The 16,196-nt window shown below is 40.2% G+C and overlaps 1 protein-coding gene across 11 annotated transcripts in view; it reads right to left on the reverse strand.

The window, feature by feature from the left end:
* Window positions 1–3,632: 3,632 nt before the first annotated feature.
* SYTL2 (synaptotagmin like 2) overlaps window positions 3,633–16,196 on the reverse strand; it is a 107,627-nt gene continuing 95,063 nt past the window's right edge. For all 11 annotated transcript variants that reach the window (XM_037042878.1, XM_037042873.1, XM_037042877.1 and 8 more), the window contains 6 exons: window positions 15,523–15,625; window positions 13,338–13,508; window positions 10,955–11,033; window positions 8,064–8,163; window positions 5,315–5,520; window positions 3,633–4,503 (listed from right to left, as the gene is read on the reverse strand). In XM_037042878.1, coding sequence (XP_036898773.1) covers window positions 4,358–4,503; window positions 5,315–5,520; window positions 8,064–8,163; window positions 10,955–11,033; window positions 13,338–13,508; window positions 15,523–15,625 — 805 coding nt within the window. In that variant the 3' untranslated portion in view covers window positions 3,633–4,357. The remainder of the gene's footprint in view (window positions 4,504–5,314; window positions 5,521–8,063; window positions 8,164–10,954; window positions 11,034–13,337; window positions 13,509–15,522; window positions 15,626–16,196) is intronic.

Genomic DNA, 16,196 nt, shown 5'->3' on the forward strand with positions numbered 1-16,196 from the left:
TCAGCAGTGACTATGAAATATTACTTCATTTTTTTCAATAATGAAATTTGGAAGTGTTTTCACTTGAGGGAGACATAAATTACAGCTCTTGATTTATTCAGCACCCATGTCTATCTATACAACACTCCATTCTTCTGATAATGGATCACTTCTTCCTGGCCACAAGGTGGACTCAATTCCAGGCGGGGTCAATCACAAGACCTTGCTCTACCCATTCCTGGCCATGTGAGTGGTTCAATGGGTGGGGACATGACCCAAGCCTGGCCAGTGTCTCCCAGAGATCTCTCAAACTGAACCTCGAAAAGAGAAGTACTTTCAGCCAAGAGATTGTAAGGCTCTCTCGCACCCTCAGAGATAGTATCTAAGTTTCTGGTCCCAGCCTGTGAGTCCCCAAAATAACCTAGGTTCCCACAATACGTTTTTAATTCTGAGGGCTAACAATATACATCTAATAAATTCCCCCTTTTGGGCTGATTTCTAGTTGGGTTTTCTGGATTGAGAGGCAGGGGGAAGCCCTAAGACATGCAGTTCAGGGGACTTCCGCCAAGATGGAGGCATAGGTGGAAACACTGTGCCTTCTCCCACAACCAAGTTTGAATACAACAAAGGTTTGGAGAAACAAAGACACAACCAAAGGACAGAAAATTGAATTATACGGAAGTCCGACAACATCTAACTGTTCAACGGGGACGGTAAGAGGGGCGGAGCCAGCAGCGAGCAGGGTCGGGCAGGACAGGGCCCCCGACCCTGGTGCGCAGGCAGACCGGAACCAGTTGGGGTGCGGGGCAGACCTCGGGCGCATATTCGCGTACAGTGAGACAGACCACGCAGGCCCCAGGGGGCGAGGGCTGACGGCGGTGGCACACTCGCGTGCAGTGGGACGAAACGAGTGGGCCCCGTGATGGCAGCAACTGTGGCAACAGTGAGGGCCGGGGCGGCAGGCGGCGGACAGGACGCCATAGTCCCTCTTTGACCCCGCCCCCACATACAGTGTCACAACCCAGAGACTTAGTTGCCCTGTTCTAGTGAACACTTTAGGGCTCTGATTCTGCTATGGAACAGGCACAAACAACCTGAAAGATGGCGCAAGAAGAACTCAAAGTCCCAGAGCCAATAACTCTAAGTGACCGAGAAATTGCCAGCCTCTCAGAAGCACAATTCAAGACACTATTTATCAGGATGCTCACAGAACTGGTAGATTATAGTCACAAATTAGAGGAACATATGAAGGCTAAACTAATTGAAATGAAGGGAGATGCACAGGAAACCAATAGTGATGGAAAGGAAACGGGGACTCAAATCAATGGAGTGGACCAGAAGGAAGAACAAAACATCCCACCAGAAAGGAATGAAGAAATGAGAATTGAAAAAAATGAGGAGAGGCTTAGGAACCTCCAGGACATCTTTAAACGTTCCAACATCCGAATTATAGGGGTACCAGAAGGGGGAAAGAAACAGCCACGAGTGGAAAACGTATTTGAACAAATAATAAAGGAGAACTTCCCCAGTCTGGCAAAGGAAATAGACTTCCAGGAAATCCAGGAAGCTCAGAGAGTCCCAAAGAAGTTGGACCCAAGAAGGATCACACCAAGGCACATCATAATTACATTAGCCAAGACCAAAATGAAGGAGAGAATCCTAGAAGCATCAAGGGATAAGGGGTCAGTCACCTACAAAGGAGTACCCATCAGACTGTCAACAGATTTCTCAAAAGAGACCTTATAGGCAAGAAGGGGCTGGAAAGAAGTATTCCAAGTCATGAAATCCAAAGACCTACAGCCAAGATTGCTTTATCCAGCAAAACTTTCGTTTAGAATGGAAGGACAGATAAAGTGCTTCTCAGATAAGGTCAAGTTCAAGGAGTTCATCTTCACCAAGCCCTTATTATATGAAATGCTAAAGGGACTTATCTAAGAAAAAGAAGATGAAAAATATGAACAGTGAAAGGACAGCAAACACACAGTTATTAACAACCACACCTAAAACAAAAGCAAACCAAGAGGACAGCTAGATCAGGAGTGGAACCATAGAAATGAAGAACACATGGAGGGTTAGAAACAGGGGGGTGGGAGGGAGAGAAGGGGGGAGAAGGCACAGAAAATAGCATAGATGGTAGGTAGAAAATAGATAGGGGGGAGGGCGAGAATAGTGGGGGAAATATAGAATCCAAAGAACTTGAGACACGCGGTTATAAACTAAGGGGGGGAGAATGGTGGGGGAGGGAGTGTGCGGGTGGAGGGGAATGAAGGGGGGAATAGAACAACTGTAATGGTATAATCAGTAAAATATATTTTAAAAAAAGACATGCAGTTCAAGGAGATACCTCCAGTTTTTAAAAATATATTTTATTAAAATGTTAGTGGGAACTTTGCTTACAAGTCTCACTGGCTCAAGTCAACATGAGTCCACTAAAGAATTCAGGTTGCCCACATCAATTATAATGCATGAATTTATAATGCATGAAAGTCCCATTTAGCCTTCCTTTTGTAGCCAGGTGAGATTTAAGGTTGTGCTTTATGTTTTCTTTTTCAGTAAAAGAAAAGAGACATGAAATCCCCTTGATGTCTTGAGGCAGTTGGAAAGTGCTATGGCAGGTGCAAGGAGGGTGTTTCTGTTACTCACTCTAGCTATTCAAGGAAGCAGGGAGTCCTAGTTCGAGATGGGGATATGCTAGAACCAATCTCATTAGTGCTTCAGAGCTGCCTGGCTGCTGGGAGGTGGCTTAGCAAGTAACTGAAAGAAAGGCTAACAAAGTAGTTTGTGCATACTCCGTACTCTGAAGTGGCAGGAGCTGGAACAGGATTTGCACTTCTGCTAATGTTCCGGGTATCCTTGGAGGTGTGCCTCCACTCAGCTTACCTTGTCCCTCCAGATGGTCCACACAGGAAGCGGAAGTAGAGTTAGACTAAACACTCCCCTAAAAGACCTTGCCAGACAATAGGAAAGGTGTTGGTCCCAGTTAGTTGTTCTTGTTGATAAGTGTGTAGAAGGGTCTAATAAACTGTTGAGGGGAGGAGGCAAGCACTCTAGTTGTTTTCGATGACATTTGTTAGTTGCCTGCTATAAGATCTGACACTCCCCCACCGTTCAAGCTGCTTCTAGCCCATGTGAAATCAGTTCTCGTTTTGAGAAAGGCACCCTAGTTGGGTCTTAAGGGAGGGTGGTGCCCTGTTTGTTAATATGGTCCCAAAATGTCTCTTTTGAAAACTTCTCAAGAATAAATGTTCATTTATCTTCAAAGCTTTTCAACTACTTTTTAAAAATAAAAACTCTGAATAAGATAGCTAAGACCGCCCACTTAGAGGAAATAATGCCCAGAGCTGCAGTAGAGACTGGAGAAATATTAGCCTAGCAGAATTTCTTTAGCCTTGCTAGGGAATTTAGCATTTAGAATTCATAATATGAAGTATTTCATTTAAAATAGAAAGTTAAATTAATTTGAAAATACATTTGAATCATAATAATTTATTCTAAGGGTTTTTACAAAATATTTTATGAAAATTATACATAAATAGGAAGTACAATATAATTTAATAATTTACATTCTAATTAAAACTTTGTTGCAAAGCATGTCAGTGACCATCTCATGCTTTCATAAAGTAGAGTTATAAGAACAGAATCTATATATGCAAGGTTTTTTTTTTTTCCTACTCCATTACAAAGTACAGGCTTGAGACCTATCTCAGGAGAAAAATAAGCCAAAAAATGAATTCCACCTATGGCCAGTGGGTGACACCAAAGCACGTTCGAGACTGTTAACACTGGGAGAAGGGAAAGCAGTTTCTCAAGACTCAAAATACATGCAGTAAATTCAGTCTTATTGCCTTAATATGGAATTCCATGTTTTAATAGAGATTACAGAGTAAATGGATCTCTTATGGTCAAATTCTTTATCAGTGCCTCTCCCATATTAGTATCCTTTTGTCGTTTTTTCCCACAACCTATGCATTTTCATTTCTTATAAGGAATCTCAGGGGTCAAGAGGCAGGCTCCCCTACATGTAGCACAAGACTGGGGGGAAGCACATGGCGGGAAACTTGGAAACTTTTCCCATTAACAACACCCCACATTTAATTTTTCTGGCAGCTGTTTCTGTGAAGCAACAATTGGATTTTCCCAGCTTTCTGAAACGTCTTCCTTAACACTGGAGTCACAAATGCATTACATATTTTGTTGTTATTTAAATCTCTTGGGCCTTGTAACCAAAGAAGACCTATAGGTTGACTTTAATACGCTGTGTGGCATTCATTAGTGCCGACAGATACGAGGTGAAGATCTCTGCTCACAGAGTCAGATATTCAAGACTACATTCCACCTGGTTAGTAGTGTTCAGTGGAGGAGCCAATGGATTTTGGGTTCACTTGGACATCTTAGCAATCAACAACATTCTGAGAGGCAGGGTTGCTTCAATCCAGGTGTTGGGGGAATTTACCATCTTTTCCCAGAGAGCAACTTCCTCTGAAGTAGAGTCCATCCAATCCACTTCAGTACCATAGCTTTTACCTGAAAAAAAATAAACAAACAAATGAACAAACAAACAAAAAACAAGGAAGCATTGTATTAAGAAAGGAATAGTTTATTGGTGGGGGGAAGGAGCTGCTAATTATAACCACCGATGGAAGTCAGCTAGGAAGAGTTTTATCCCCAGGAGGGCAGACCTGGGACTCAGTAGAAGGAAGAACTGTTTAACCATCTAAGAAGAGTACTCAAAAGCTCCATGACAATCTGTCACAGGCATAGGGGAGTGGTAGGAAGGATTCCCGCGTTGGGTTGGAAGTGACTCTAGATGAACCCTAAGGAAGTGTGGTTACAGCTTTAGTGTTGAACAGACTCAATTTTGAATCGTGGCCCTGCCACTTACTAGCTCTGCTAATTTTTTTAAAAACCTCAATTGTTCTGGAGATAAATTAGTAACTTCTCATAGAATTGTGAGGGTTAAGTGAAATAATGCAAGTAAAGCACTCAGAAAGAACAGTGACTAGTGCTCCATAAATGCTAGCTACTATTACCATTCACAGCACACTTTTAGCTATGAAGGGTCATACATGCTTTTCCAGGGAAGAGTCGTGACGAAAGCTTTTCTGTCCCCACCACAATAAGGTAAGCGCTATGTGGAAAAGACTCTGCATCCTGGTAATCTTTACTTCCTGACTCCTTAGCACACGCAGCCTGACATTCCTTCACTGGTTCATTTATTTCATTACCCTTAACAGAAATAAAACATCCACTCTCATTGGGAAGAAGCAACACAGCAAATCTCTAGTGTCTCCAGAAGCATTTGGCTCAGAGAAAATAAAAATGTAACAAATATTACCTGTTCCAAAGCCAATCCGAAGACCTCCCAAAAACTGGTTGGTTAATTTGTAATGGTCCCAGACGGTAAGCTCCACACAGGCCTCTGTGAGATCTTCAGGCCTGAACCCGTCATACACCATGGTGTGGTTGAAGACAGGGTTGGTGGTTTTCCCTACAGCTCTTGTCTTCTGGCGACTTTTCCTACTTGTATCTGGAAGGATGGTACTGCAAATGGAAACAATATTGTGAGAGCATTTGAATAAGATAGTGAGCATTTATGCTTCCAGTGCACTTCAACACAGCTACTGAGGACGGAGTAGAGAAACCGTGCTGATGGGGTGCGGGCATCCCACTGGAAAGACTGCGCATCAGAGCGGACCAGACTTGTTTCTTTAAAAATATATTTTATTGATTATGCTATTACAGTTGTCCCATTCCCCCCTCACTCCCCTCCACCCTGCACCCCTCTCCCCCACCATTCCCCCCTTTCATTCATGTCCATGTGTCACAAGTCCTTTAGATTCTGTATTTCCCATAGTATTCCTGCCTTTCCCCTGTCTATTTTCTACCTACCGTCTATGCTACTTATTCTCTGTACCTTCTCCCCCCTTCTCCTCCTCCCACTCCCCTGTTGCTAACCCTCCATGTGATCTCCATTTCTATGGTTCCACTCCCGATCTAGCTGTCCTCTTAGTTTGCTTTTGTTTTAGGTGTGGTTGTTAATAACTGTGAGTTTGCTGTCCTTTCACTGCTCATATTTTTTATCTTCTTTTTCTTAGATAAGTCCCTTTAACACTTCATATAATAAGAGCTTGGTGATGACAGACTCCTTGAATTTGACCTTATCTGAGAAGTACTTTATCTGCTCTTACATTCTAAATGAAAGCTTTGCTGGATCCTGACTCTGCCACTTAGTGGCTGTGTGTTGTAGGGAAAGTTACTTAACCTCTCAGATACTTGCTTCCTCATCTATAATATCAGAATGGTAATGCCTACTTCATAAGGTTAACATTAAAATTACACATTAAGGAAATGACTTAGTTCAGTTCTGCATTTAGTAAGTACTTACTATGTAGCAATTGTTTGAGGATGCCTTTAAAATTTGGAAGTACAGCCTATTGCTGATTATCTGTGATAGCCTAAGAAATTAGTCTGACACAGAATTGACAAAGAATATAAGCCTCTCCAATTTGTTAGATTTCATTTTGAGAATAAATTATATATCTGCAACCATTTACATTTAATTTGTGGTAATCACTGAATTAACTTGAACCTATCATGACTCTTGTAAAAGCAAGAAGGTCTGACTAGTCTCAAAATAGGAGACTGACCTAAGCTGAGGAATTTTACCAGCTGATATCTGTAAAGGATGCACTGCCTTTTTGTTTTATTGATGGTTTCTTTTGCTGTGTAGAAGCCTTTTAGTTTGATGTAGACATTCTTTTATTTTTGCTTTTACTTCCCTTGCCTTTAGGGTCAAGTTTAAAAAACCTCTCTGAGACCAAGGTCTGTAAGTTTAGTACCAATGCTTTTTCTATGTATTTTATAGTTTCAGGTTTTATATTCAAATCTTTCATCCATTTTGAGTTACTTTTTATCTGTGATGTCATACCCCTAGGTTCACTGCAGCCTGCTTTGCTCATTATTCACAACAGCCAAGATGTGAAAACAACCCAAGGGTTCTTCAATGAATGAATGGATGAAGAAACTGTGGCGCATTTATACAGTGAAATACTACTCGGCCATAAAAAATGATGAAATATTGCCACTTGCAACAACATGGATGGATCTTGAGTGTTGTCATGCTAAGTGAAATAAATCAGGTGGAAAAGGACAGGAACCATAAATTTCACCCATAGGTGGGATATAAAGCAACATACAAACAAACAAAACAAACTCATAGACATGGACAATAGTATAGTGGTTACCAAAGGGGAAGAGGGGTGGGAAGAGGATGAGGAAAGTAAAGAGGGTCAAATAGATGGTAACAGAAGTACAAGCAATGCAATATACAGATGATGTATTACAGAATTGTACACTTGAAACTCATACAATGTTATTCACCAATGTCACCCCAATAAATTCATTTTTTGAAAAAAGAACATGTAGAGAGAAAACCATAAATAATGTCACATAAAATTAAATAGCCACAGCTGGATTTCTGGTAGACTCTGTATAGATAAAGTTGGTGAGAGGGAGCTAGGGTGGCACACTAATGTCTGTTTAATTACTATTTACTAGATACCAGGCATTTACATGTTTAACAGAGAAAAAAATTTGATATTTAAGAACCAAAATTGTCTAAAGCTTTTGTGAGCTATTAACTGAGGTTTAGCAAATAATTTTCCAGATACTTGCAGGCTGATGCCAAAGGGCTTTTGCAAATGGGCCACAACATAGGTCCTTCACTAAGGAGCCAAGGGGTAGGGCAGCCCGCTGTTGGAAATTCATAAACTCTTTAGTACTGAATCTTGTTCCCACCAGGAGATGTGCCCCCTAGGAGGCACTGCATATCTGTGTATGTGGTCTCTGGTTTCACTTTTATATGTGCCCTCTCATCTTTATGACTTCAAAACTATATGAAGCCTTGGCGGGGGGGTTCATGTCACAGATCCCCCTAGCTCATGTAGTCACTGACTCAAGTTATTTCATTTAAACTGTGGATGACGAGTTTCAGCATCACGGATACAGAGAACTAAAATCAACCAGGAAAGGCCAGGCTGCTGTAGAAAGAACTATAAGGGAGGCAGAGTTATCCATGCTGTTACCATTTAACGAAGGAGTTTAGATGGCTGCCCCTTAGCATTGGCAGGTCAAGGCATTCCTTCACCCAGATGTGCACTTCTCCAGTGGTAGGGAGCTTTTTACCTATAAAAGAAAAAAAAGGGAGAAAATAAAATTTTACTACCAGTCCTCTCTTGGTGACACTGCATCTAAAGATGCCAATCCAAAAATGGCCTAGCCCAGAGATATAGCTAGTGCTTGATGACATGATCCTAATTGGTTAGATCTATACATCCTTAACTGTATCTTTTATAGTCTGGCTGTGCTGAGCTCAGGCAGCCCTATGAAAATAAATCATGTGATTCCAAGTACAGAGTATGACATCATTCCTGCTGGGTTTTGCTTGGCTCAACAGGATCAATTATAGACATCAGCTCTGTGAGTCATCCATTTACAGCTGTTACAGGTTAACCATTTACAGGTTTTATTCAAAACCTCTGTGAAGTGCTTATACCTTTCAATCACTGATACCAATATCCATTGGTGCTCGCAGGAGCTATTTTAAACAAGTTACTGTAAAATAACCAAAACAGGTACTGGCTAATGTGTAATTATTATTCTTGTTAAAAGTAGAATGTAAAAAGTTACATATTTTATAAGACTATTGTATATACACATGTAATAGTGAATATTATGGACAGGAGATTACTGGGAAGCTGGTTTGGCCCAACATTTTTGTCTAGACTGGGTGCACCTGGACAGAGAAATACTGCCATATTTTTCTGGATGAGTTAACCCAATCAGTCAACCATACAAGGAGTATAAGAAATCTATGCCCTTGGGAAATGTTCACCATTAATCTAGAGAGAGTAATTCAATAACAACTATAAAAATGCAAAATTGAATGAAATGCCAAGTTGTTACTACACTGTCATAGGAGATAATGTGATCAGTGAGGGGGAATATAGTCAGGAAAAGCTATATGGGGAAGATAGGACATCATATGAGACCTGGAAAGGCCGAGGAGAAGATCATGACAATACAGAGAAGAGAAACTACATGAGTGAAAACTCAAACAAGGTGGGGCCCATCCCAGTACACAGTCTCCCTGTGTCCACCACCAAGAAATCCCAGTGAGGAAAATGGGAAAAGAGACTGGCAGAATTTCTCTGCATGGTGACCATAAATGATAGGATACAAATTATATATAAAAGAATCTGCCTTTTAGAAAGATCCAGAAGTAACAAGATAGTGGTTTGGCAGCCATTTTGGCCTAAAGATATGTTTGTTTGCCCTCTAACTTTGTTTTTAACTGAATTAAAATGCCTTTCTCTAGTTCTGTCACTGTCCTCAGCATCCATTCTGTCTTCCATCCCACAGCTTCATTGCACAGTTGCTGGAAGCATTTGCATGTGCAATGCCTGATTTCAGCCGTAACATTCACACAGATTCTCAGGAAGAATAACTTGGGGAACGTGCTTGGAAAATGAGAGGGGGGCAGGCATTCATTTCCTGCTTGTCTTTTGCTCCTTAATGGGGCTGCAGACCTGAGGCCCTAACACCAAGAATTAGTAATCTTCAGGAAAGATTACAATTAGTAATCAGCAGGAAGAAGCTTTCTCTCCTGATGAGACCTTAAGAGTGAAAGACCTTAAGCTTTCATTTCTTAAGGGTTCACATGAATTCTTCCAATTCCCACCGTGAAAAACAATACTCAGATTCCATTCTTATCACAGGACTGTCGGTAGATCCAAATTCTGTATACAGGAAAGGTCGGTCACAATGGGCAGACACAAAGTTTTGGGAGAGTGAGGTGAAAATTAAAGTAAGGACTGGAAACTGACTGGAAAAAAATGAAAAATTTGATCATAGAAACAGAAAGTAGAATGGTGTTTACCAAGAGCTGGGGGGAAGGCGGGTGAGGGGAGTTGTAATTCATTGGCATGAACGCTGAGAAGAAAACAATACACCTAGTAAGAGGGGCTCCTGGTGTCTAACTGGGATCAAATGAAAAAGCAGAGTCTAGCAGCCATTTCTGCTTAGGGGCCTCTCACACAAACTGCCTGCTTGCACTGTGTTTCTGCCACCTGAGCCAACCCTTATAAAGGTTTCCTGGAATCCCATTTCAACCAATAGGATTGAGGCTTTCACCATCCAGTTGGAGCTGTGCAACTCAAGTCAATCAGAGCAACTTTTTTCTGACCAATCAGCACAGTTGAAGATTTGTGAAGATTTGGAGTCCTCATTTGCATCAGGACAGACCAATTAGGAACCAGGGGTGAGGACTTCTGTTCATATAAGCCAGCTCCCCTCTGGCTCAGGGAGCACATTTTCCCTTTCTACCCAAGAAGAGAGACTGTGTCTCCCTGGCTGAGCCGAAACATGGAGATGTGTTGTCTGAGCAGAGCAAAGCCAATGGCATCATGGGCTGGAGACAAGGGATGCAGAGAACAGCAGATCACTGAGGAGCAGAGCAGAACTGTCTAGCTGGAGAGGGGCCTGGCCCAAGTTTTTCTACAGTTACGCTACATCATAGTTGACTCTTGACTCTGTTTTGTACTGAGGAAAGTTTTCTCCTTCACTGCACCCCGAATTGGGGATTCCTGTGGGTGTTGAATTGGTGTTGGTGGCTATCAGTTGACAAAGGTTAAGTCCTGGAGACCTGTTTCAGAACAATGTGGGCATACTCAACACTAATGGTACACTTAAAAATGGCTAAAATGGTAAAATGTATGTGTTTTTATCACAATAAAAAAACAAGATTTTTTTGGTTTACAATTGTGAATTGACTCATTTGGTCTATACAGTTACTAGGTTAATAAGTTTGTTTAGGGCTTCACCTGTGAAAAATATCACAGAACCCAAAGAAAACCTTGGACAGTGGGGGGATAAGGAAAGGGCAGGGTGCATGTCTGGACAGAAAATCACTACATACCAGGAACTGGCTCGGGAACATACTGGAGCGCTAACTTCATTTCACCTCTGTTTTCTGCTTCAAGGGCAACTGGTGCTGTCTGGAAAAATGAAGGAATGTCAGCAGGTGTGAGACAAGCTGTTTACCCTGGTTGTTGGTACTCTGTTATGGGACTGTATCTGCCTCATTTCTGGGACAGTGTTATCAGTCTTTTATTTTAAAGATTTATTTATTATTTATTTATCTTTAGAGGGGAAGGGAAGGAGAGAAGGAGAGAAATATCAATGTGTGGTTGCCTCTCGTGAGTCCCCCGCCAGGAACTGGCCTGCAGCCCAGGCATGTGCCCTGACTGGGAATCAAACCGTGATAGTGTGGTTCACAGACCAGCGCTCAATCCACTGAGCTACACCAGCCAGGGCAGTGTATCACTCTTCACCCTGGATTAAAATTTCCCTCCCCATCAGACCTAGACTGTTACTTTTATACCTGGGAGAGCTATACTATGTATCTTGAAAAACCTTGCAGGGTACCCAGAACACACTTTAAGACCTTTTAGTCTTAGAGACAGCGGAGAAGTCAGAATGGATTTTTTGGAGATAGGAAATGTGTTGTGGGATGCCTTGTTTTTCATAAAAACACATTTCATTAATCATTCATCCAGCCCATAAAACAATGTATTTAATATTCTCTTTCTTCAAAAGAGTGAGAAGAGCATGGGAAGGTAGAGGTAGGGGGAAAGCCAAATATCACATTGTCTAAGCTGCATTAACCTGGCTATTTCAGACCATATGAGTAGCTGTCTATAAGAATAACAAAGACTGGACAATAATTTTAAAATGTGTGTCTATTACTTTCAAGTCTATGAGAGATGGTTTTACTTTCAAAATCTGGTCCTGTAGAGCCTTATTTCCAAAACATGGCCAAGCATCAGAAACATAAGGCAAGTTAGTTAAAAATGAATACTTTTCACAACTTCTGAGGAGTTCAGTCAGATCTAGCAAATCTTGGGTAAGGCTAGAAATAAGTGCTACAGGTGATTTTGATAAGATATTTAGGAAGCCTTTCTTAAAGGAACTGTCTTATTATGCAGATACTAAATAAAAGCTTGTATTAATTGTTTTATGTATCAATTGCAGCTATGATGGGATCACATCAACCCCCATACCTAGAACAAAAATTAATTATAAAGTCTACTTGAAAGCGCAAAAGGATTATTAAGAAAGACAACTCAAACAGACAAGATGTTGGCGCCTGACATTTTTCTCTGTTTTCCACTTTGAGGCATTCCCTGATTGTTAAGTAGTGCCAAACTGAGAGAATAAAAAAGTCTAGCAGAAAGAGACTAAGAAGCTGAGCAGGGCTTTTGGAGGTCTCATAGGAATGGGGGGACAAAAATGGAAGTCCACAGCCAGCTAAGGAGGAATGCTCTTAGAGAATATTCTAGACCAGTGGTTCTCAAAGCATGATTCACAGGCCAGCATCATCACCAGCTCCTAGAAACTTGCTGGAAATGCTTGTTCTTGGGGCCAGATCTTACTAAATCAGAAATCTTGGGAATAGGGCCCAGAAATCTGTTTTAATAAGTCTTTCAGGTGAATTGGAATCATGCTAAAATTTGATTCCTTCCCTGGGCTTTTCATTTGGAGCCCCTGAAGGGTCACAGCCTAAGAATATGGGCAAACAAGAACTGGATTGACCACATGAAAATGGAACTTCAGCTTCTAATCCGTTCATTCCCAGACTAGATTGAGGTGGTCTGTCCCTACTCTGTGTTCAGACACAAAACTAAATTCTCTCAAATTATCCCTGGAATTTTTCATATACAATGTTCAGCATGCAATAACGAATGAATAGACACACTAGGACAAAGGACCTAGTATGTCCATTTATTTAATAAACAAATAAAATGAATATGTCTACTCATTTAATTAATAAATAAAATAAATATTTAGATAAGACCCACAAAAGTTGAAGATACTGGAGTTTGAGATACACACTTCAAATAACTTGGATTAACATATTTATAAAGATAATGTCAAGAGGGAGAATTTTAGCAGAGAGGTGGAGTTTATAAAAAGAATCAAATGAAAATATAAATCTGAAAAATGTATAATTGAGAACTTACAGATGGGTATCACAGCAGATTAGACATAGAAGACAAGAATATCACTGAACTGAAAGATAGGTTAGCAAAAAAACCCCAGCTAAACTAAAGCATACAGAGGGAGAAATAGAAAATACAGAAAAGAAAAGAAGAGACACACAAAAGAGAATGATCCCAAACTACGGATAAGTATTCAGAATGAAAATGCGCTTTTATTTTAGCTTTCTCCTACACACCAGGCCTCCAACCAACTAACCAACCAACCAACCAACCAACCAATCAAAAAACTCTTGAACTGACCTTCCGCTTCAGAGGATACCACTTCAGTTGTTTATTCTGCTTGTCGTCCCAGTCCCAAGTTTCCAAATCAAGTTCCACTTCCCCTAGAAAGCTATTGCGTTTAAATGTATCCCGATGCCATACAGACAGGTTCAGCTTCTGTGTCTTTAAGGTTTGCTTTTCAATTTTATACTGCAGTTCAAAGAAGGAAATTAAAGTAGTGAATAATATTACTTTATGCCAGAGTTATGACAGAGATGAAAAGTCATCTGTGCAAACCAGATTTTCTCATCTGTTAGGTTCCAGTCTCAAGAATATTGCAAAGTCATCTTATTCTAAGGGTCTTGTTTCAAAGAGCTAAAATCCATCTTTCACAAAAGCTGATTTTCTTTGCCCCTTTGGAAAAAGCAAACTGTGGCTCAAATATCATAGCTGGTAATAGCTCTCCAAAAACAAAAGCCAATTATTAAATTTTTACAGGATGTTTTTAGTTCTAACTAGGTAGAACATAAATTTAGTCTAAAAGTACAAATGAAGTTTAATCCAATGGTCTTTTTCCTATCTAAGGAAAAGGTATATTTTTCAATGTACTTTATTTTTTAGAGCATTTTCAGATGCACAGCAAAATCAAGTGCAAAATACAAAGAGTTCTCATGTACGCCTGCCCCCCACCCTCATGCACCCAACATATCCAACAGGGACAAGAAGTTTTCTGAGAAAAGATGTACTTGTTTTTTCTTCAAATGGTCCAGTGGAAAATATTTGGCATCCTAAAAGTTTTTTGTCTAAAACACAGTCACTCCTTGATTATATGTAATCATGAAAAGGATAATAGCACTTCTAGTCTAAAAATAATCTCTATTCGGCTTTATGATGTACTACTACTTGAATGTCCATTTTAGGTGCACCAGACTTGTTTCTCTCTGAGTTGACTATTTAAATTATTTGGCTTTTTGTAAGTGTAGGGCTAAAGTAGCTGACCTAGAAATAGCCAGGGTGCTGAGGTATATTCAGAGTCAAACTGTAATTAAAAACTTGCTATAGAAAATCCACACACAAAAAACCACCCATGGGTGACTGAGAATTAATTTAATGTGACTTCTTTTCTCAGAGGTTAACCAAATACTTGGACAGAATTTTTAGAAAGAGGGAATGAATAATATTTCTATTTGTAGTTTTAAATGATCCTTTACTCATGACTAAGATAGCAGGGTGTAGTTCTGGGGAAAAAAGAATATAGGTATTTGAGTCAGGTACTTTCATTCACTTGTCCATCCATCTACCCTCCCAATAAACATTTGAGTACCTATCCCAGACACTGTACCAAAAGTCAACATTTATTTAGTGTTTAACATATACTCATCTCTTTATATATTTAAAGGTGGGTATTATTATTATCTCCCTTTTGCAGATGTGAAGTGCAGACAGATTAAACCATTTACCCGAGAGCACTTAGTTTTAAAACAACACAGAATTGGTCCCTGCCATCAGGGAACTTACAATTTTACCAGAAAGCAGACAAACCAGTAAAGTGCTGAAAGTTGATATAGCCTATTATAAAACAGGAAAACTGAGGAGGACTGTGGGGTTCATTAGCCAGCCTTGAATAGGAAGAGGCATTTAAGGCTGCAGGAGGTGGTTAGGGATAGAATGTGGGGAAGACTGTTACAAAAGTCCCAGCAGTGTGAGAAAATGGAGTTCTTCCAAAGGACAGAAGGAGTTGGGGTATCCTGATCAGATCTGTGACTGAAAAGACGAGGCTGGAGCTCAGGTTGTGAAGGGTCTGGTGTGCATGTTAAGATTGGACTTGATGCTAATGGTGATCAGAATCCTAAAACCCTTTAAGCAAAGAAAAACTACAATCAGTTATGCTTTTAGATCATTTTGGTTGCAATGCTCAACTTTATCAGTTGTGTATCCTTGAGTGAGGATACTTTATTTCTCTAAACTTCATTTTCCCCATCTGTGAGGTACAGATAATAATACCACCTGCCAGGGCATGTAGGGAGTGAGTGAGATAATGCCTACAATATTCATGATATGCCATCTCATACAAAGCAGTTTCTCAGAAAATGTTTATTCCTTTCCTTCTCCTCTCTCAGTAGCTGACTGCATCTGTAGAGATACTATCCAAGAAGACACGGCTAGTTACAGACACAGGCAGGTCACCATTTAGGCTGTTTTTAGGTAGGGAGTTCATAGATACCCGTAGTATCTCATTATACACAGGATTCAAAGTTTTCTTCACTACAAGTGTTTTCTTCTTGCCCATTTTGCCCTTGTCTGGTAACAGGTAAGTCTTCACATATCTAAAAAGAGAATTAAACAGACAAGAAGGTCAGAGAAAATTAAAGGGATGTTTAGACCTCTACTTTTAAAAATGCATTGGAAATGGACAGATACAATTCATTCATGATCATGAGAAAAGCAATAACTAATAAATGTTTTCATCAATGCCTTTATACTTAAAAATTGAAAGCCATTTCAGTGGAATTGATCATGAATTCCTGACTTTGGCCTTATGTAACGGGGGAGGGGCCAACAGACCTCTAACATAGTGCTCAATTCACTGGCTTTTTTTCCTATTAAGAAAGGCTTTGGTATTTGCAGAATTATTTTAAAAAGTTTTTGTTACTGTTTTGAAATAAAATTAATCTTGGCATATACCGAAATCAAGCCACATTCCATGCAAGAAAACAAACCAAAAAACACCCCAATATTTTTTTGTTTTATTTTTTTTCTTTTTCTTTTTTTATTTAATTCTTATTCAAGTACAATTTTCTGTTTTATATTCCCTGCCCTGCACCCCCCCGTGCTCCCCTCCTCCCTCCCATTTCCGCCCCCCACCTTAATTATTGTCCATGTGTCCTTTATACTTAT

This window comes from Sturnira hondurensis, unplaced genomic scaffold, assembly GCF_014824575.4.
Source record: "Sturnira hondurensis isolate 20B ecotype Veracruz unplaced genomic scaffold, ASM1482457v3 Scaffold0003801, whole genome shotgun sequence".
Lineage (NCBI taxonomy): Eukaryota > Metazoa > Chordata > Mammalia > Chiroptera > Phyllostomidae > Sturnira > Sturnira hondurensis.